Here is a 15,815-nt window from a genome sequence, read left to right on the forward strand (position 1 = left end):
ATAATAAAAAATCATTCAACAAACGATTTTTGTTGGAGTATTTTTTTATTACAAAAATGCCAAGTGACATGAATAATCAAATAAATATACACAATTCGTTCTGTTATAACATTTTTTTCCAATTGCTTTTCATTGATCATTGATTAAAGTAAGTGATACGATAACCACCACATTAAAATAGGCTGAATTCCCGCTACAAATAGTATAAAATAGAGTCTCCTTTTATTACCAGAAGCGGTGTACGAGCTATGATTCTGTGGAATGACCCTTAACTTTAATGATCGCATAAGGAAAAATGCTAAAGATGCACTAAAGTACAGCAATATGAAATAATAGCCGAATTTCCGAAACAATAACGATACTACAAGAGCTGCATTAATACCGACATACTTGTAACCGCAATAAGCCAGTAAATCCAATGTTGAAAGACTTGTTTCAAGACTCATTATGTAAAGAGTCACAGTATGCACCAGTAATTCTATAATTCCCCATGCGAGAGCAGAGCTAGCTAAAATACCTAACTGCTCATGACTAAACCGTTCCTGAGTTCCTAAAACTAACCCAGCCATAACTATGTATGTTAAAAACGCCATTGTTGGAATATACATGTCTGGTGCATTTTTCTCATAACGTGGTTGCAATGGTACATCTTGTTCATACTTCACTGACCAGTCCTGTTAGAAAGTTCTATTATTTACATCTGTTCCAAAGTGATTAATTGATCACTTATTAAACCTAAGATACTTACTTTATGAGTAAATGGAAAGAACAGCAGAGCTAATTTTGTGAAAACATAATTTGTGTCAACTGCAAAATAATACTTAAGAGCTGTAACTGGCACAAATTTTTCAAGTTGTTGCTTTCCTGATCCCACCAAAGCATTTCCATATTGTACAGCCATGTTTGTAACTACAGGCTGTGCCAATAATTGTGTTGCAAATTCTTGTGATAAATATTGTTCTCCATGACCTTCGTTAGCAGGGTATGGCGAATTTTGTACTGGTGGTGTGTTAAAACCATATGGTAGTGGCTGTTGCTCTGGTACATTAAAACCATATTCAGGAACCATACCACCATTGTTCATTGGAACCTAAAAGATAGATTTGAGAAAAATATTTTGCATTTAATAATAAGTTATTTCCATACCATTGATCCCTATTAAATTTTACCTGTTGGTTATACATGTATGAACTTTGCGGCATTGATGTAGGAGCAGATAAACCAGCAGATGGATCCAATAACCTTTTTGGTTTTCCTATTAAATACATTAATTATGTAAGCAAATTTGTACAACAATATGAAACAATATGCAAATATAACATCATTTTAAGATTTATTTTTTAAATACAGTAGTCAACACTATAACCTCTGTGTGATATTTTACAACATTATATTTTATATAACCATACCTTCCCTTAAGAAAGATTATTCTAAATCATTACAATTAATTTTGTTAATAATAATTATCAAAAATATCAAATCCAAAACTATAAATTACAATTAAAAACGTAAGGTGACATAACACTTTCGTTAATCAAAGAACTTACCTCTTCGTGCACTTGAATTGTAATTCATGTTTATTCAATTAAACGCCAAAAACTTATTATTAAAAGACTTTAAATATTAATTACAATCGTATTGTTTACAGGTTGAGACCCGGCTATTTGTAGAACGACAATCGAAAACAATTCATTCTACACGTCGCCATATCTCGTCATTCGGCAAAGTCTCCCACTCTCTCATCTTAGTTTTGTCATCCTAAATATTTAGATGTTCTTATGTTGTTCTAATTAATATGTTATTTTATTAAACAATTGTATTTAATTTGAATATTTATTTCAAATAATAAATAAATAAATTTCAATGCATATACTATTCAGAAGCGTATATTTTTTAGTAGGAGGTATGTACTTATTTTAAAATAAGGATATTTTTATTAAATTACAAGTGAGTAATATAATATTGTCTTCTTTTTTAAATGACTTAATTTCCATCTGGCTAAATGTCGCACTATTATTTCTACCACCTACATATGTATTTACATAGATATCACTTTCTGAAATCACAGACGAAATAAATGATTTCCATAGTGATATCTATACCGCAGTTCACCAGAGTCCATAACTACGAAAAGACCAATTTTCGTTCTTTGCGCATCTCTAGTACGCATCTTCGTCCTGATTGGCGATACTCCCAAACGAAGTGGAAAGCGATTAGCTGAGAGCTCGCTACGTTCCCCCACCATCTTTCAATCTGCGCGTCGCAGTTATGGACTCTGGTGAACTGCGGTGTATAAAAACAATAACTTAAAGCCCATCTTTTTATGTAAATTGTTTTTCTAGGAGAACGTGTTTTTATTGGTTCATATAATAAAAATTGATTTTAATCTTTGATAAAATTGAAAGTATGCGAATTGACAAACGTCATTCATGAAATAAAATCATGCAAATACCTTTAACTTTTGTTAGTGAAAACTTACAGTATTCAGCAGTATTGTGAAATGAATAATTGAGGTTAATAAAGCAATTTGTTTTATTAGTTTTAAATGACATCTAAAATATTTCAAAAAATTTTATATTAGTTATGTATCGTTTCTAGTAAAAAAAAGTTTTTCTTTCAATTAATATAGATAATTTATACTTATTTATTACCTTGATCCTGAGGTTTAACCTTAAATAAATATCTCATTAAAATTATAATGTGTAAGTATATGTAATATTAAATGTAACTTATTTTTAACATTAAAATAGTAATTTGATAATTTGTTAATATAAGAGGATGTTAATGCAAATTTTTTTTTTTTAATATTTCAGCTTTTTCATTATGGATACATTAAAGAGTATATTAATATGTCGTTTATGTGGGGTTAATATTATAGAAGGAAAATGTAAAAACATCTTTGAAGAATCAGCTGATTTGGTACAAAAAATAAAAGAAACATTACCAATTTCAGTATGTTAATATACTTTAGTATACATTAAGAATACATATACATAAATATGATATATTTAGTACCAATATATAAAAGAGCTTTTTAATTAATGTTACTTTGAATGACTGTTACAGATATCTATAGATGATAATGGTTCAAAACATCTCTGCTTGCCATGTTACAACAAAATTATCCTCCATTATAAATTTATCCAAGAAGTAGTGGAACATTCTAAGAAACTTGAAAATACATCACAAATAAAATCTTTTCTTGATTTATCCAAAGAAATAACAGACTTCTCAAAAATTCATAGCGATGCTGTATATACATGCCCAAACTGCAATGTAGGTTTAATGATTTTATTAGTTAGTAATGCACAAGGCTGTGATTATACTTTTCAAATCTCATTAGCTATGGTAAATCATTCTGAAAAAAAGCATGTTATACAAGAAAAGAATATTGAGATACATAAAAACTTAATACATTTCAGTAATGCTAAGAGCAATATGTATTTGAAACATGAAAACCAAACAGCTTCTGAAGATGTTGAAAATGTTCCTAATTTAATAAGTCTTACATTACCTGTATTACAGCCAGAAGAAAATATAAGTTATATTAATGTGTTATCTAATAAAGAAAATGCAGAAACTGAAGAATGGAAGAAACAGAAAAGAAAATTCAAGGAATCTAATTGTTACAACCATTCTACTCGCCCGTCAAAGATATCGTGTACATCTAATGAGAATTTACTGAACTGTGATTATGATTCTACAGATCAGTTAGTAAAAACTGAGCATGAAAGTGATAATGCTTATTGGTTAGATAGCGAGACTGATTGTAAAAGTGGAAAAGATGAATATATGACTGAATTGCAAGATATTGTATTAGAAAAAGATGATGCACAAGAAGAAGACTTAGATGATACATATAAATCTTGTTTAAAATATGAATGCAAATTATGTGGTGCACGTTATCTTTCACATTTAAAATATGAATTTCATATGGAGAGACATAAAACAGGTAAAATATGTAAATACGAATGTACAGTATGCGATAAAGAAACAACTAGTGAAAATTTGTTATGGGATCACTATTTTCACACTCATAAAAGTTCACAACGTTATATTTGCTTAGAATGTGGCAAATTATTTACTAAACGGTCTAGATTGAATTGTCATCAAAAAAATTATAAACATTGTGGTATGAAACAAATACAAGTTGATACGAATAAAGACATCGCTAATGAAGATTTTGTACAAAAGGTAATAGAAACGGCCAACCAAGAAAAAGTTTCTGTAAACTGTAATCTCTGTGGTAAATTAATTTCAAACCTAGATCCCGATGCTATTAATGATTTAGTTACATGCGTTGATTGTGAAGATTCTACACTTTCTTTAATGGTAGATGGAAATGAGACTAAAGTAATCTCTCCGCGACAATATCACTGTTCTAAATGTCCTAAACACTTTGTACGAAAAGAACGATTAGAATTCCATGAAATGAGACATAATGAAAATATGAATGAATTTGTTTGTAGTACTTGTGGAAAGGATTTTAGAGCAGAAAATTCTTTGTATGAACACTATCTCTTTGTTCATAAAGGAGCAAGACCTCATATCTGTGAATTGTGTGGTAAATCATTCCAATTAAAGGCCAGATTAAAAGAACACCACAGAATTCATACAGGTGAAAGACCATATCAGTGTGATATCTGTGGTCAACGATGCAGAACTACAAACGCCTTAAAACTTCATAGAAAAATTCACTTTTCCCATAATAGATATACTTGCAATGTCTGCAACAAATCGTTTAGTAAAAAACAAAATATGAATGAACATTTAGAAAAGCATTGGAAAAATGATAAAAGTGTAACATTACCACAACTGTTTACGTGTCCGATTTGTTTAGAAGATTTTCCGACGTATCGAATGTTGAAATACCATATGACAGAAATCCATGAAATAAATAATCAGGATCCAATTCTAACTAAACAGAAACCATGGTATGAATGTAGTGAATGTCATGAGAAGTTTAAGCATCAGATGTCCTTGAAAGCGCATAAAGAGAGAATACACGAAGGAAGAGTAGATCCAAATTATCAGTGTGACACTTGTAACGCTACTTATAGAGTAAAACAACTTCTAGTAAATCATATTAAAAGTAAACATAATGGTGAAAGACGTTATAAGTGTGCACAGTGTGAAAAAGGGTTTAATGACACAAAATCTTTATATAACCATGTATTATTACATACTGGTAAAAAACCATTTGTTTGTGAATATTGTAACATGAGTTTTAGGAGAAAAGATTCTAGAGATCATCATCGTAGGAAACATACAGGTGAACAACCTTATCAATGCCCTGACTGTGGTGAATCATTTTCTACCTATAATAATAGATCGAAACACCGAAAACGAGAACACGGGAAAGATCCTGAATGTCCTGAGTGTAGAGAAAAATGTAGTAATCAACAAGAAATTAGAATTCATTTAAATAAACATCTTGGAGAAAAATTGAAAAAATTAAAGAATTCAAAAGCTGAAAAGACATAGCTTAAAAATTACATCCCACTAAAATTACATTGCTCTTAAATAGAGTGAAATCTTGATTATTTAATGGAATTTAAATGATTTAAAAAATTAAAATGTACCGATTAATTAATACATAGAAAGATTATACATATGTATTATGAATCGTACTTATTGGTACAGAAGAGTGTATAAAAATTTATATACATATCTTGCTGTTCAATTTCGCAAAAAATATAATGTAAAATTATAAAAATGTTTTGTCCTATATATATATATGTGTTTTTTCATTATAAAATATACATTTTTAATAAAATATATTAATTTATTGAACTGTTTTGTAAGAATAATTTTTAAATACTAATCGAATGTTACTGGCTCAAAACTTCATTAAAAATAAGTGATGTGTATAGAAATAAAACCTGTAATAAATAATGAATAAAACTATGTCATATTATATTATTTATTCGTATTTTAGTTACAAAAATGATGGTTAATTAGTTTAGATACTAATAGAGGTTTCTAAAAACCGCTTCGTATGAAAACTTATCGTTAGCACCGATGCATGCGCATGGTTCTCATACGAAGGTTATAGTCAAGGTACACGTGCAGTTCAGACAAATGTCAAAATTTAAATGGTTGCGCTTCTGCGTCCGATGTGGCGCTGTCTCGCAAAAATCAGGTGGTCGCATTTACCAGCTGTGAGATGCTGCCTTATACTTGGTACTACATATACATGTAACGATACTTTTAATTCCTGAAATTAAGAAAGTCAGTATTATTAACAATATGAAATTCCATCGAGTATTCATTTACTACTGGCAAATATCTTTGAAAGATTTTTAATTTTTTAAAAAATTAAAGAAAAATATGAACTAGGGAACTACTTTCTCGCGGAGTAATATCTGAAACCGTTCGAGCAAGTCAATATTTATTCTGATCTTTTGCCCGAATTATAAATTTTTTTACTTATAAATTCGTATCAAATGAAAGTATTGCAATTTGGGAAGATGTTCGACATAAAATATTTTGAAAGTTTTGATTTTTTAAACAGTTATTTAACTAAATAATTTTTGCGGAGGAATAATGTCGTGCTGCGATCGCATAGACGCAAGCCAGCATCGTTCATTGGCTGAAGGAAGCGAGCGATTCACATGAACGTAACACACGTTCTTTTCTGCAAATACATATTCACTAACACTTATATACGATTTTCGTACACGATTCAGGACTGTACCTACTTTATACGATACCCTATAAATCATTTGAAAAATTGTTTTACTTCCGGTCGTACAACAGTACAAGTTTAATATTATAAGTACTCATATTTATCCAAAACAATTCTACATAAAACAGTGGTGATCTTTTACTTGTAGAAATTGAAAACTGAAACTCTTTATTATTAAATACCCTTTAATTTTGACGCACGGCAATATAAATTCATACATCATCATCATCACCATATTACATATACCTGTATGTATGTATGTACATACACTACTCCGTTATTATACCGTTACCATTGTAAATTTTATTGTTACATACTTAGTTAATTATTTTCAATGAAGTAAAATAATGATTTTACAAAAGTAATGTATCGGTAAGAAAGGAAAAATATGGAAAATCGTGTTCTAAGACTTGTACTTTAGAAATACTATTGGAACTAACATATGACTACACGAAGAATAGTTTTTTAATTGAAAAAATAAGGATAGATCTCTGTAATAATATAATCGGGAAGAAATTGAGATAAGTACGATCCTGGTTGCTCAGCATAAGTAGGGACGAAGGGAGAGGCAGGTTTGCACACACACCGGCGCAGAACGGAGAGCGAATTCACTCGCCGGCTCTCAACAAGAACGCGTCGACATATACACCGTGTTTCAACGTACTGAGGTGATATATTTGTTATTTATCCTACGGTCGAAGGCGAGTCAATCGTGAGAATGGCCGGGGAAAAGCGTACTCAAGATCAAGAAGAAACCTTGTTATCGGAGACGGTGATATTGGTTGATATCGAAGGCACCACGACGAGCATAAGCTTCGTGAAGGTAACAAAGACTATGGCCGTGAGGCAGAACGCGCCCTACGGGTTCTCGCATTTCACCAGTTTTCCAACCGATTCTCTGACAGTACCCGATGATTCTGACTTTCAACCTAAAAACTTTGTTTCGCAGAAATTTTTAATTGTTATTATAGGTTTTCTAGACGAACAAAAATTCGTGGATAATACTTTCGCGCGTATTGTGTGTGGCTCTATTCCAGCAGTAGTATGCCGGCTGAAATCCAGTTTTAGGTTCCCTGTTCGTGAGACAGCAAATTTCATGGAAGCCAGTAGATGTTGTTTGATCGAATATAAATATTTTCCTTCAATCGTCTCGAACTTTGTATTTCTTAATATTACGACGTAGTATCAGATCGTTTCTCTATTTTTGCTGAATCTCTTAATTGTATTTTTTAAAGATGTACTTAACGAAAACAAAAACTGATTCACGTGTTTAAAAATTCATGTTATTTATCGAGGTGCGAAATATTGCTAGTTTAATTTAATGTTTAGTAAATGTTATTGCGCGTATGATTTTTCAAAATAACGGAAAGAGTAACGGCGCATCGTGCTGTTAATTCGATCGGTGAATATCTTACTACATTCACGTTTTACATTCCTTTCAGGATAAACTTTTCCCTTATGTACGAGAGAATTTAAAGAAATATATTGAAACTAAGTGGGAGGATGAAGAATTTAAACAAGACTTTGAAAAATTAAAGGAGCAGGTAAACATTACAAATATTGTTTAAACGATTGATACGTTTATATATAAAAAATTGATGTTGTATAAAATTATTCCTTTTTTTTTTTTACCATTTATTATTATTGAAGTACATATGTTGAGTGGCACAAAGATTGGAATACTTGAAAGAATTCAGTATTGATTGTTTATAGAAAATTTATATGTATATACCCTCATTATACGTGTAGTGATTCTTTGAATATTTTGTTTATTAAAACTGTAGTTTAATACAACAAGTGTAATAATAAATAATGTAATAAACTTTTAATAATGAAATCTAAAAAATAGCCAATAACATGATAGATCAGAGGCAGATGGTTAACTGTAAGCATTGACCTGGGAACATTCTTTGTTCCAAAAGTTTGCTACCTAGGCTGCAGTTGTGTGAAACTTAAGATTCAAATCAAATAAATCTTGAACAGTATATTTATCTTAGATTATAAATAATAAATTTTAGAAATAATTTAATGTTAATTTATTGATACTCCTTATAATAATATTTCAATTATTTATTTATTTATTTATTTATAAATTATATAAATTGTAAATCTATTTTAGACATCTTGCGTATGTTCAAACAATTTACTGTGAATGATTATATTAAAATAGTTAAAAAAATTAAATAATTTAAAAAGAGTTATGTTTTAAGCAATTAGAAACTAGAAGCGTTATTTTATTTAAAAAAAATGTTATTTTTGTATATTATTTAAATAGTGATAAACTGAATTTTGTTAATACAAAAGTAGTGTAATTTTATTCGCGAGTAATTGTTATTTTTACTTTAGGCAAAGAAAGATGAAGAAGATAAAGTTGATGGTTTGGTTCCAATTGCTGGTGCTAATGCAGAAGAACAGAGAGAGTCTCTAATAAAAAATATTTCATGGCAAATGGATTGTGATCGAAAAACGGGTGCATTAAAACAATTACAAGGACATATGTGGCGTGAAGCTTATAAATCTGGAGCAATTAAAGCACAGTAAGTTTCTTACATGTGATAACCAGAACGTTAAATTCATATACATATAATTAATGTGTTTATAAAAATCAATTTGTAAATATGCTATAGATATTTTTATACGTATTTTCTATTTTATTAATGAGTATGTTTATTAATATCGTGACGTAATTTTATTACGAAAGGAAAGAAAAAGAAGAAAAATGTTACAATATAAAGCTATGTATTTAAAATATTTTATTATATGTATATCAGTTTAAGACGTAGCGAGGTGAATATGTTGTGTAAGGGCTCACTTCTATTTATTATATAATTTGCAATTATACACATTTTTAATAATACAATAAACAGATCAGACTATAATAAATAATTTATTCATATAGTGTTTATGAAGATGTACCAAAAGCATTAGAGTCTTGGACAAACGATGGTAGAAAAGTCTATGTTTATTCAAGTGGTAGTGTTGAAGCGCAAAAACTTCTATTTGGACATACAGTACATGGTGATTTACTTAAGGTACTCTAGTTATGCACAAGTAATATTTATGAATATATAAAAATTGTTTAATATTATAAATATGAAAGATACTCAATATTTCATTAATTTTCAGTACGAGTAATAGTGCATTATTGTTTTAGTATTTCAGTGGTTATTTTGATACTGAAGTAGGTGCAAAACAAGAATCAAGTAGTTATCAGAATATATTAAATAAAATTGGAGCAAAACCGTCAAGTGTAATATTTTTAACTGATGTTGTCAAAGGTAAGTGACTAGTTTATAATGTAATATCAGATTTAAACGTTAACATTTGTACAATCAGTTTATTTATTCTAGAAGCTGCAGCTGCTAAAGAGGCAGGGTTAACCACAGTCATAGTACTACGCGAAGGCAATGCAGCCCTTACAGACGAAGAAAGAGTAACTTTTACAACGATTAAATCATTTTTAGACTTAACATTTCAAACCTCTTTGAAACGACAAAAGTTAGAGACCACAGAAATAGAAGAAAATAAGAATAAAAGTGCACCCGATGTTAGTGAACCAATGGACACTTCTGAGGATGTTGAAATGTCCGATGTCAGTGAAAAAAAAGTTGAAAAAGTGGAAAAGGAAGGAGCTGCTCAAAAAGAGACAAAGGAATCTGTGAAAGATCATTTACCAAAGGAAACAAAAATTTCAGACGGGAAAACCGAAGAACCTAAGGTTACTGATGCAAAGGACGTATCAAAATCTGAAAAGGTAATGGAAACTGTACCATTAGAAAAAGTAGAAGTTCAGCCGTCAGAGGTGAGTACCAAATTAGACGCATCTGAAAACGTAAAATCTGTAATAAGCGATAAAACTGAATCCACGTTAACATCAGCGAAGAACGATACAGATAAGCCCGTAGTTTCTGATAACGTAGACAAATCTATGGACGTAACAGAAAAGGTTGTAGATTCTAAGCCAGCAGCAACTGTTACTACTAAAGACCCCGTGGATGCTGGAAAATGTGAGCCTAAATCAAAGTCTGAAGATGTTACTATTACCGAGAAAAAGACTGAAGAAACACCAACTGTCACTAAAGAAACAAAGTCTGAAGATATTAAGGTATCTGATGTAAAAACTCCTAAAGACACGTCACAAGAGAAAAGCACTAGTAAGAGTATAGATGAAAAATCAGAAGAATGTAGTAAGAAACCAGAGGAGAGTGCTAAGAAATCAGAAGAATGTACTAAAAAATCAGAAGAATGTGTTAAGAAACCAGAGGAATGTACTAAGAAACCAGAAAACGAAACGAAGGAGGAATCCACTGATAAGGTTGTAACTAATCCCAGTAAAACAGACACGAAAAAGTCAGAAAGCGAGGAATCTTCGACAAAAGCAGCAACAACACAAGAATCTACGAAAGTTGAAGAGAAGCCATCGGAAAACGGCGATGTTTCGTTAACGAAAGCAGAGAAAGAGAAATCTACGCCAACGGTCAAAGAATCAGAAGCAACTAATAGTAAAGCAGATGTAAATGTTGAAGCGAAAAGTGCGGTTAAGGAAACAAAATCTGAAACAGAAACAGAATCCACGACTGAGAAAACTTCTAAAGTAAAAGAAACGGAAGAAAAAACAGCGACGTCTGTAACAGACGTAGAAAAAAAGGAAGCCAGCGACGAAACGAAACAGGAATCAACAGAGAAACCAACGAAAGAAGAAACTGTAGAGGAAACAACAAAAGAAACAACAAGTACAGTGGATTCCGAGAAGAAAAAATTAAACGGTACAACACAGAACGGAGATACAGATATAACAGTGTCGGATGATAAATTACACAGAAACGGACTGAATGAGGGGTCATCGAAAGAAAATGTTAAATCGTCAACGAGCGAAAGCACCTCTGCGCAAAACGGTGAACCAGAGAGTTCCTCAGAGGCTAGTGCAGACTCTATAAAAGTCAAAAAAGTCGTTGATTCAGCAATAGCCGACGGTGCCGGCGAACCTGACGTTGTTCCCCCAGTAGTTGTAGCTGCGACGTCTTAATCTTGTTCTGATACATTTTAAGAATGTCCTTCATACATAACCCCAACCCACAATTACTTATCCACAGATATAAACTGAAAAAGTTGGCTCCTTACACCTTACATTAAAAGAAAAAAAAAAAAAAAAAAAAAAAAAAAAAAAGAAAAAAAAATCGTACGACGTTAAAGATGTAACACACGTTAATTTAAGATGCAGTTCATATAAGATTTCTATTTCTTCGATAAATGTGAAGGGAAAACGATATGTACAGCGTATCTCAGATTCGATTATCTTTCACGGTCATATAGCATGATAATATAATACGCTTGTTGATTGTGCTCAGTATAGAAACTCTTCAGAAGCTTGAAGCTTCTGCTTTCCTATTTTACATCGCTTAACTACGGTACATTTTCATCTGCTTTATTATTTAGTTGACTCGTATAAACATATTTTTATAATTGATAATACAACATTTGTAATAACTAATTGACTAGAGATAATCGAAAATGTCGTTCGCTGTGGTCAGATTTTACAAGTATTTCACTTTTCTTCCTCTATTGCATTTTACAATGCGTACTTGAGATCTTTTTTCCCCCCTTTTTTTATTTTTTTTTTTGTTTTTTTTTTTTTTTTTTTTTTTTTAATGCCTAAACGGAATGTTACGGTATGAAAACTCATAGGATAGGAAATTCATCAGAGTATGCTTAAATACCGAATGTACTTTGTGCCAAATGAATGAATTCATCTGTTTTTTTGAAGATTTTTCTATCGTATATAAACGTTTAACACGGTTTGATCTATTTTTAGTTTCTTGTAAGAATCAGGAAACTTTCGATCTATTTGTATGATTTTTAAGACTGAATTCGTAATGCCTCGAACAGTCGCTGGCTTTAGACTATACGATTATTAACTTTTGCATACTCTCTTGTGTACTTAAATAATTTTATAAATTGATTAACACACAGTGATCTTCGAATCGTAGGTCATCCGAATCCTTTATTATTAAGTAAGCTGTGTCTTACAGTTTATTTAAACATATTAAGAAATGTATTTCTATTGTAATGACCAACATCATTATTCTATTTTTTCTTTTTTGTACTTTTTTTACTTTATTTATGTACATCTAGTTTAGAACATTTCAAACGACGTTGACTCACGCTCATGAAGTATTTTCATTTTTATTATATTTTGTATCATAAGAACACATTGAAAGTTTGATGCGTTGGATTCGTCCTTTCAAAAAAATCATGACATTCGCAGAAACTGTAACGATATTTTACGCATATATTTACTTTGTTAGTTGTAGAAAATTTCATTGCGCGACACTTAATACTATTTAGCGAGTAACAATTTAATTTCCAACAAAAAAAAATAGATCTATATGAAAATTTTTATTTTATTTTTTTCTATTCATTCCTATGAACTGACATGAAAGCTGTTTCGATAATGACGAATTGATTTATTATGTTTTTTTGAATTCGTAAATTTACCGAATTTGACACGAACTCGGTTATTTATTTATTATCCATTCCTGTAAAGTCAACTGTGATTTAACGATATACTGATAGACGTAGGGAAGTTAAAATGATTCATTAATTCTTCACTTACAGTAATTCCTTTGGCAGGTTATCATATTAATGCTATTATTATTTGAACTGAAATTAATATGCATCCTGTCTGATTCAAGTCACTGTGAAGACTGTAGATAATATAGATTAGTAGGCGATCAAAGTTTCTTCTTTCTTTCTTTTTTTTTTTTTAATTTTTAATTTTTTTTTCGTATTTTTTGCTTTATTCCTTTCAAATTTTCGATCGTTTTTTGCCGGCGACTATTGCTAGGGAAAACTCAACGATCCACAAGAGCGAATAAACAAAGTGCGACGTCAGTGTGTTCCACACTTGTTAATCTATAAGTCCATGTATAGTCAGTAAACGATTATATTCCGAGATCCCAAGAAATGCATACTATTTTCCACGACACTTTACAGACCTCGCATTTATTTATAAGGTGTCTCTTTCGACGACGAAACCTACTGTCTTTTTTTTTTTTTTTTTTTTTGTTTTTACATTTTTTATACTCAGTTATGTTTTTGGCGTTGCACGATCCGTCACGAACGATGAATGGGAGGAAGAAAAAAGAGAACATAAAACGAAAATCGTAAGACTCGTTCACGATATAAAATGAAAATTGAATCCGAGGGATATCGTGTCTAATGAAACCCACTAACTGGATACTAGATCGATTTCGTTCGATGCTTATCCTTAAGTTAGGTGTATTCAGGATATTTCTGATTGATATTATAAAAAACGGTTGCAAATTCATCGATGCGCATCGGTAAATACAAGTATGCCCTAATCGTATCTCTTTTTTCTCTTTTTTTTTTTTGTTTCTTTCTTTTTTCTTCAATTTTCAGGGCAACCTCTGTTAGCGATGATACGCGAAACGAAACGCACGATTTGTTAACTAGCCGGAAGCGCGTTAACGATAATGTAAACTGCCGACTTTTTGCCATAACGAATTTTTGTAATCATTCTATTGATGGTAATACAGTAGAATCTCGTTATATTGCCACGCGAGCGATTTGAATTTCACACAGATTTTCAAGCGAAAATGATACAGTTTTATCTCCTTTTTTTCCCTCCAACTAAAAGTTTGGAAGCTTGGAAAATTGCCCGCCACTTCCGTGGCGATATAGCAACAGTCTACTGTATTTCGTATTTTCATATTTTGCCTATCGATATATTGCACACGAAAAGAAGAAAAAATGCGAACAGAATGCCATCAGTACAATAAAAACGAAAGCGTATGAACGCTTAGTGACGGTGTGCACGAGATTCTCTCCGACTGACTTTCACGGCATCATCTGAAATCATCATCCCATATCATCCATTCTTATTCTTGCGTCGATAGTCGGAGGAGTTGAAACGCACATCGCCAGTTCGCGTTACTCTTCCTTTATTTTTTTTTTTCTTAATTTTGCAAGTGCTCAATCCTTAACGAATCTACAAGTTTTTTCTCGAACGTACACGGTCGTGTTTAACGTTTAAATGGTTGGTTTGGAACGAGAAGGCAGGAGTTACTGAAATTTTATAAAATTTCTACACTTCTACACTATAGTTTTCATTGAAATTCGAAATCAGGTAAACTCGCTTCCAACCATTTAAGTGTTAATTACTAATAAGATAACGTGATTAATATTCTAAGTTTAGGAAGCGTTAATCCTTTGCGGTTTGATTTTCGATGATCGCGTAATTTAGGACACTCTTAACACTTTGATGGGCCATATTTGTGATTTCATAAATGTTTTCATTGTATCATTATTTATTTATTATGTATGAATTATATTTCGAAAGGTGGTAATTTCACGGCTTACTGCTGGTGTTAAGTTAAATAGAAAAAAAGAAAATGTACAGTTGTAAAAGTTATAGTTTTCTATAAAATGTTTGGTCGTCAAAGTGTTAATGTAGATGATAATTTATTATAATTATTTATAAACGGTATTAAACTTGAATTTATTTTATAAAATAACATTGGACGATTTAAAATCGAAAATTTCATTTTGCGAAGGAGATTCAGTATTTCTATATCAAACCGCAAAGTGTTTGTAAGTTTAACGTCTGAGTATTTGGATTGCGACGCGCCACCCTGATGATTTGAAAGAATCTTTGATATCTCGATGCGGAGCGACCATTTTCTAACAATAAGATACATGTCAACATAATTTAGCACCTTGACTGCCACTAATTAATCGGGCAATTAATTTTACAATTTAAGCTTCTAGTTAGTTAGTTACCGTTAGTACAATACTAACATTATTTAAAGTTTGTTTATTCGTTTCCTATTAACTGCAATGGATGAGTCAATTGTGACCCAGACCCAGTGTATCAACTAAAATTAGGCATTTATGAGAAAAATAATAATTAACGAAAGGAAATTTAACCCTTCTTGAGATTATGAGGGCCAGCAGTCAATGTGTTAATCATTAAAGAACCATTTTACATACATTTGTATAGCCATTGTACACTGCCTTGTTCATGAGTGTTTGACAACACGCAGAAGAATCTTTACCATTTATTACAAGAAATGAGAAAGGGTGCGTCGTCTATATTATATATAATACA

The 15,815-nt window shown here is 31.0% G+C and overlaps 3 protein-coding genes across 7 annotated transcripts; 2 read left to right on the plus strand and 1 right to left on the minus strand.

Annotated features, from left to right (window-relative positions):
* Positions 1-16: 16 nt before the first annotated feature.
* Positions 17-1,824, minus strand: Yif1 (Yip1d-interacting factor 1). Its single transcript, XM_034336846.2, has 4 exons — positions 1,548-1,824; positions 1,170-1,255; positions 749-1,090; positions 17-674 (listed from the first exon to the last, which is right to left on the minus strand). Exons 1-4 carry the CDS (start codon positions 1,573-1,575, stop codon positions 144-146), a joined length of 987 nt encoding a protein of 328 aa, XP_034192737.1. The 5' UTR covers positions 1,576-1,824; the 3' UTR covers positions 17-143.
* Positions 1,825-2,353: 529 nt separating this feature from the next.
* Positions 2,354-5,721, plus strand: LOC117609993 (uncharacterized). Of its 4 annotated transcripts, XM_034336832.2 has the most exons (4): positions 2,359-2,702; positions 2,814-2,952; positions 3,067-3,276; positions 3,526-5,718. In XM_034336832.2, exons 2-4 carry the CDS (start codon positions 2,824-2,826, stop codon positions 5,482-5,484), a joined length of 2,298 nt encoding a protein of 765 aa, XP_034192723.1. In that variant the 5' UTR covers positions 2,359-2,702; positions 2,814-2,823; the 3' UTR covers positions 5,485-5,718. The 4 variants fall into 4 exon arrangements, with proteins under 4 accessions (XP_034192722.1, XP_034192720.1, XP_034192723.1 ...); XM_034336831.2 differs by having other exon boundaries at positions 2,354-2,702; positions 2,814-2,919; positions 3,067-5,721; XM_034336829.2 differs by having other exon boundaries at positions 2,357-2,702; positions 3,067-5,719.
* A 1,531-nt stretch (positions 5,722-7,252) lies between these two features.
* Positions 7,253-14,663, plus strand: Enoph (enolase-phosphatase E1). 2 transcript variants are annotated; one of them, XM_034336835.2, is made up of 6 exons: positions 7,253-7,511; positions 8,131-8,232; positions 9,035-9,225; positions 9,588-9,720; positions 9,843-9,966; positions 10,042-14,663. In XM_034336835.2, the coding sequence occupies exons 1-6, from the start codon at positions 7,407-7,409 to the stop codon at positions 11,712-11,714; spliced, it is 2,328 nt and encodes a 775-aa protein (XP_034192726.2). In that variant the 5' UTR covers positions 7,253-7,406; the 3' UTR covers positions 11,715-14,663. The 2 variants fall into 2 exon arrangements, with proteins under 2 accessions (XP_034192726.2, XP_034192725.2); XM_034336834.2 differs by having other exon boundaries at positions 7,254-7,511; positions 10,039-14,663.
* The last annotated feature ends 1,152 nt before the right edge of the window (positions 14,664-15,815 follow it).

Source organism: Osmia lignaria, chromosome 12, assembly GCF_051020975.1.
Source record: "Osmia lignaria lignaria isolate PbOS001 chromosome 12, iyOsmLign1, whole genome shotgun sequence".
NCBI classification, from domain to species: Eukaryota; Metazoa; Arthropoda; class Insecta; order Hymenoptera; family Megachilidae; genus Osmia; species Osmia lignaria.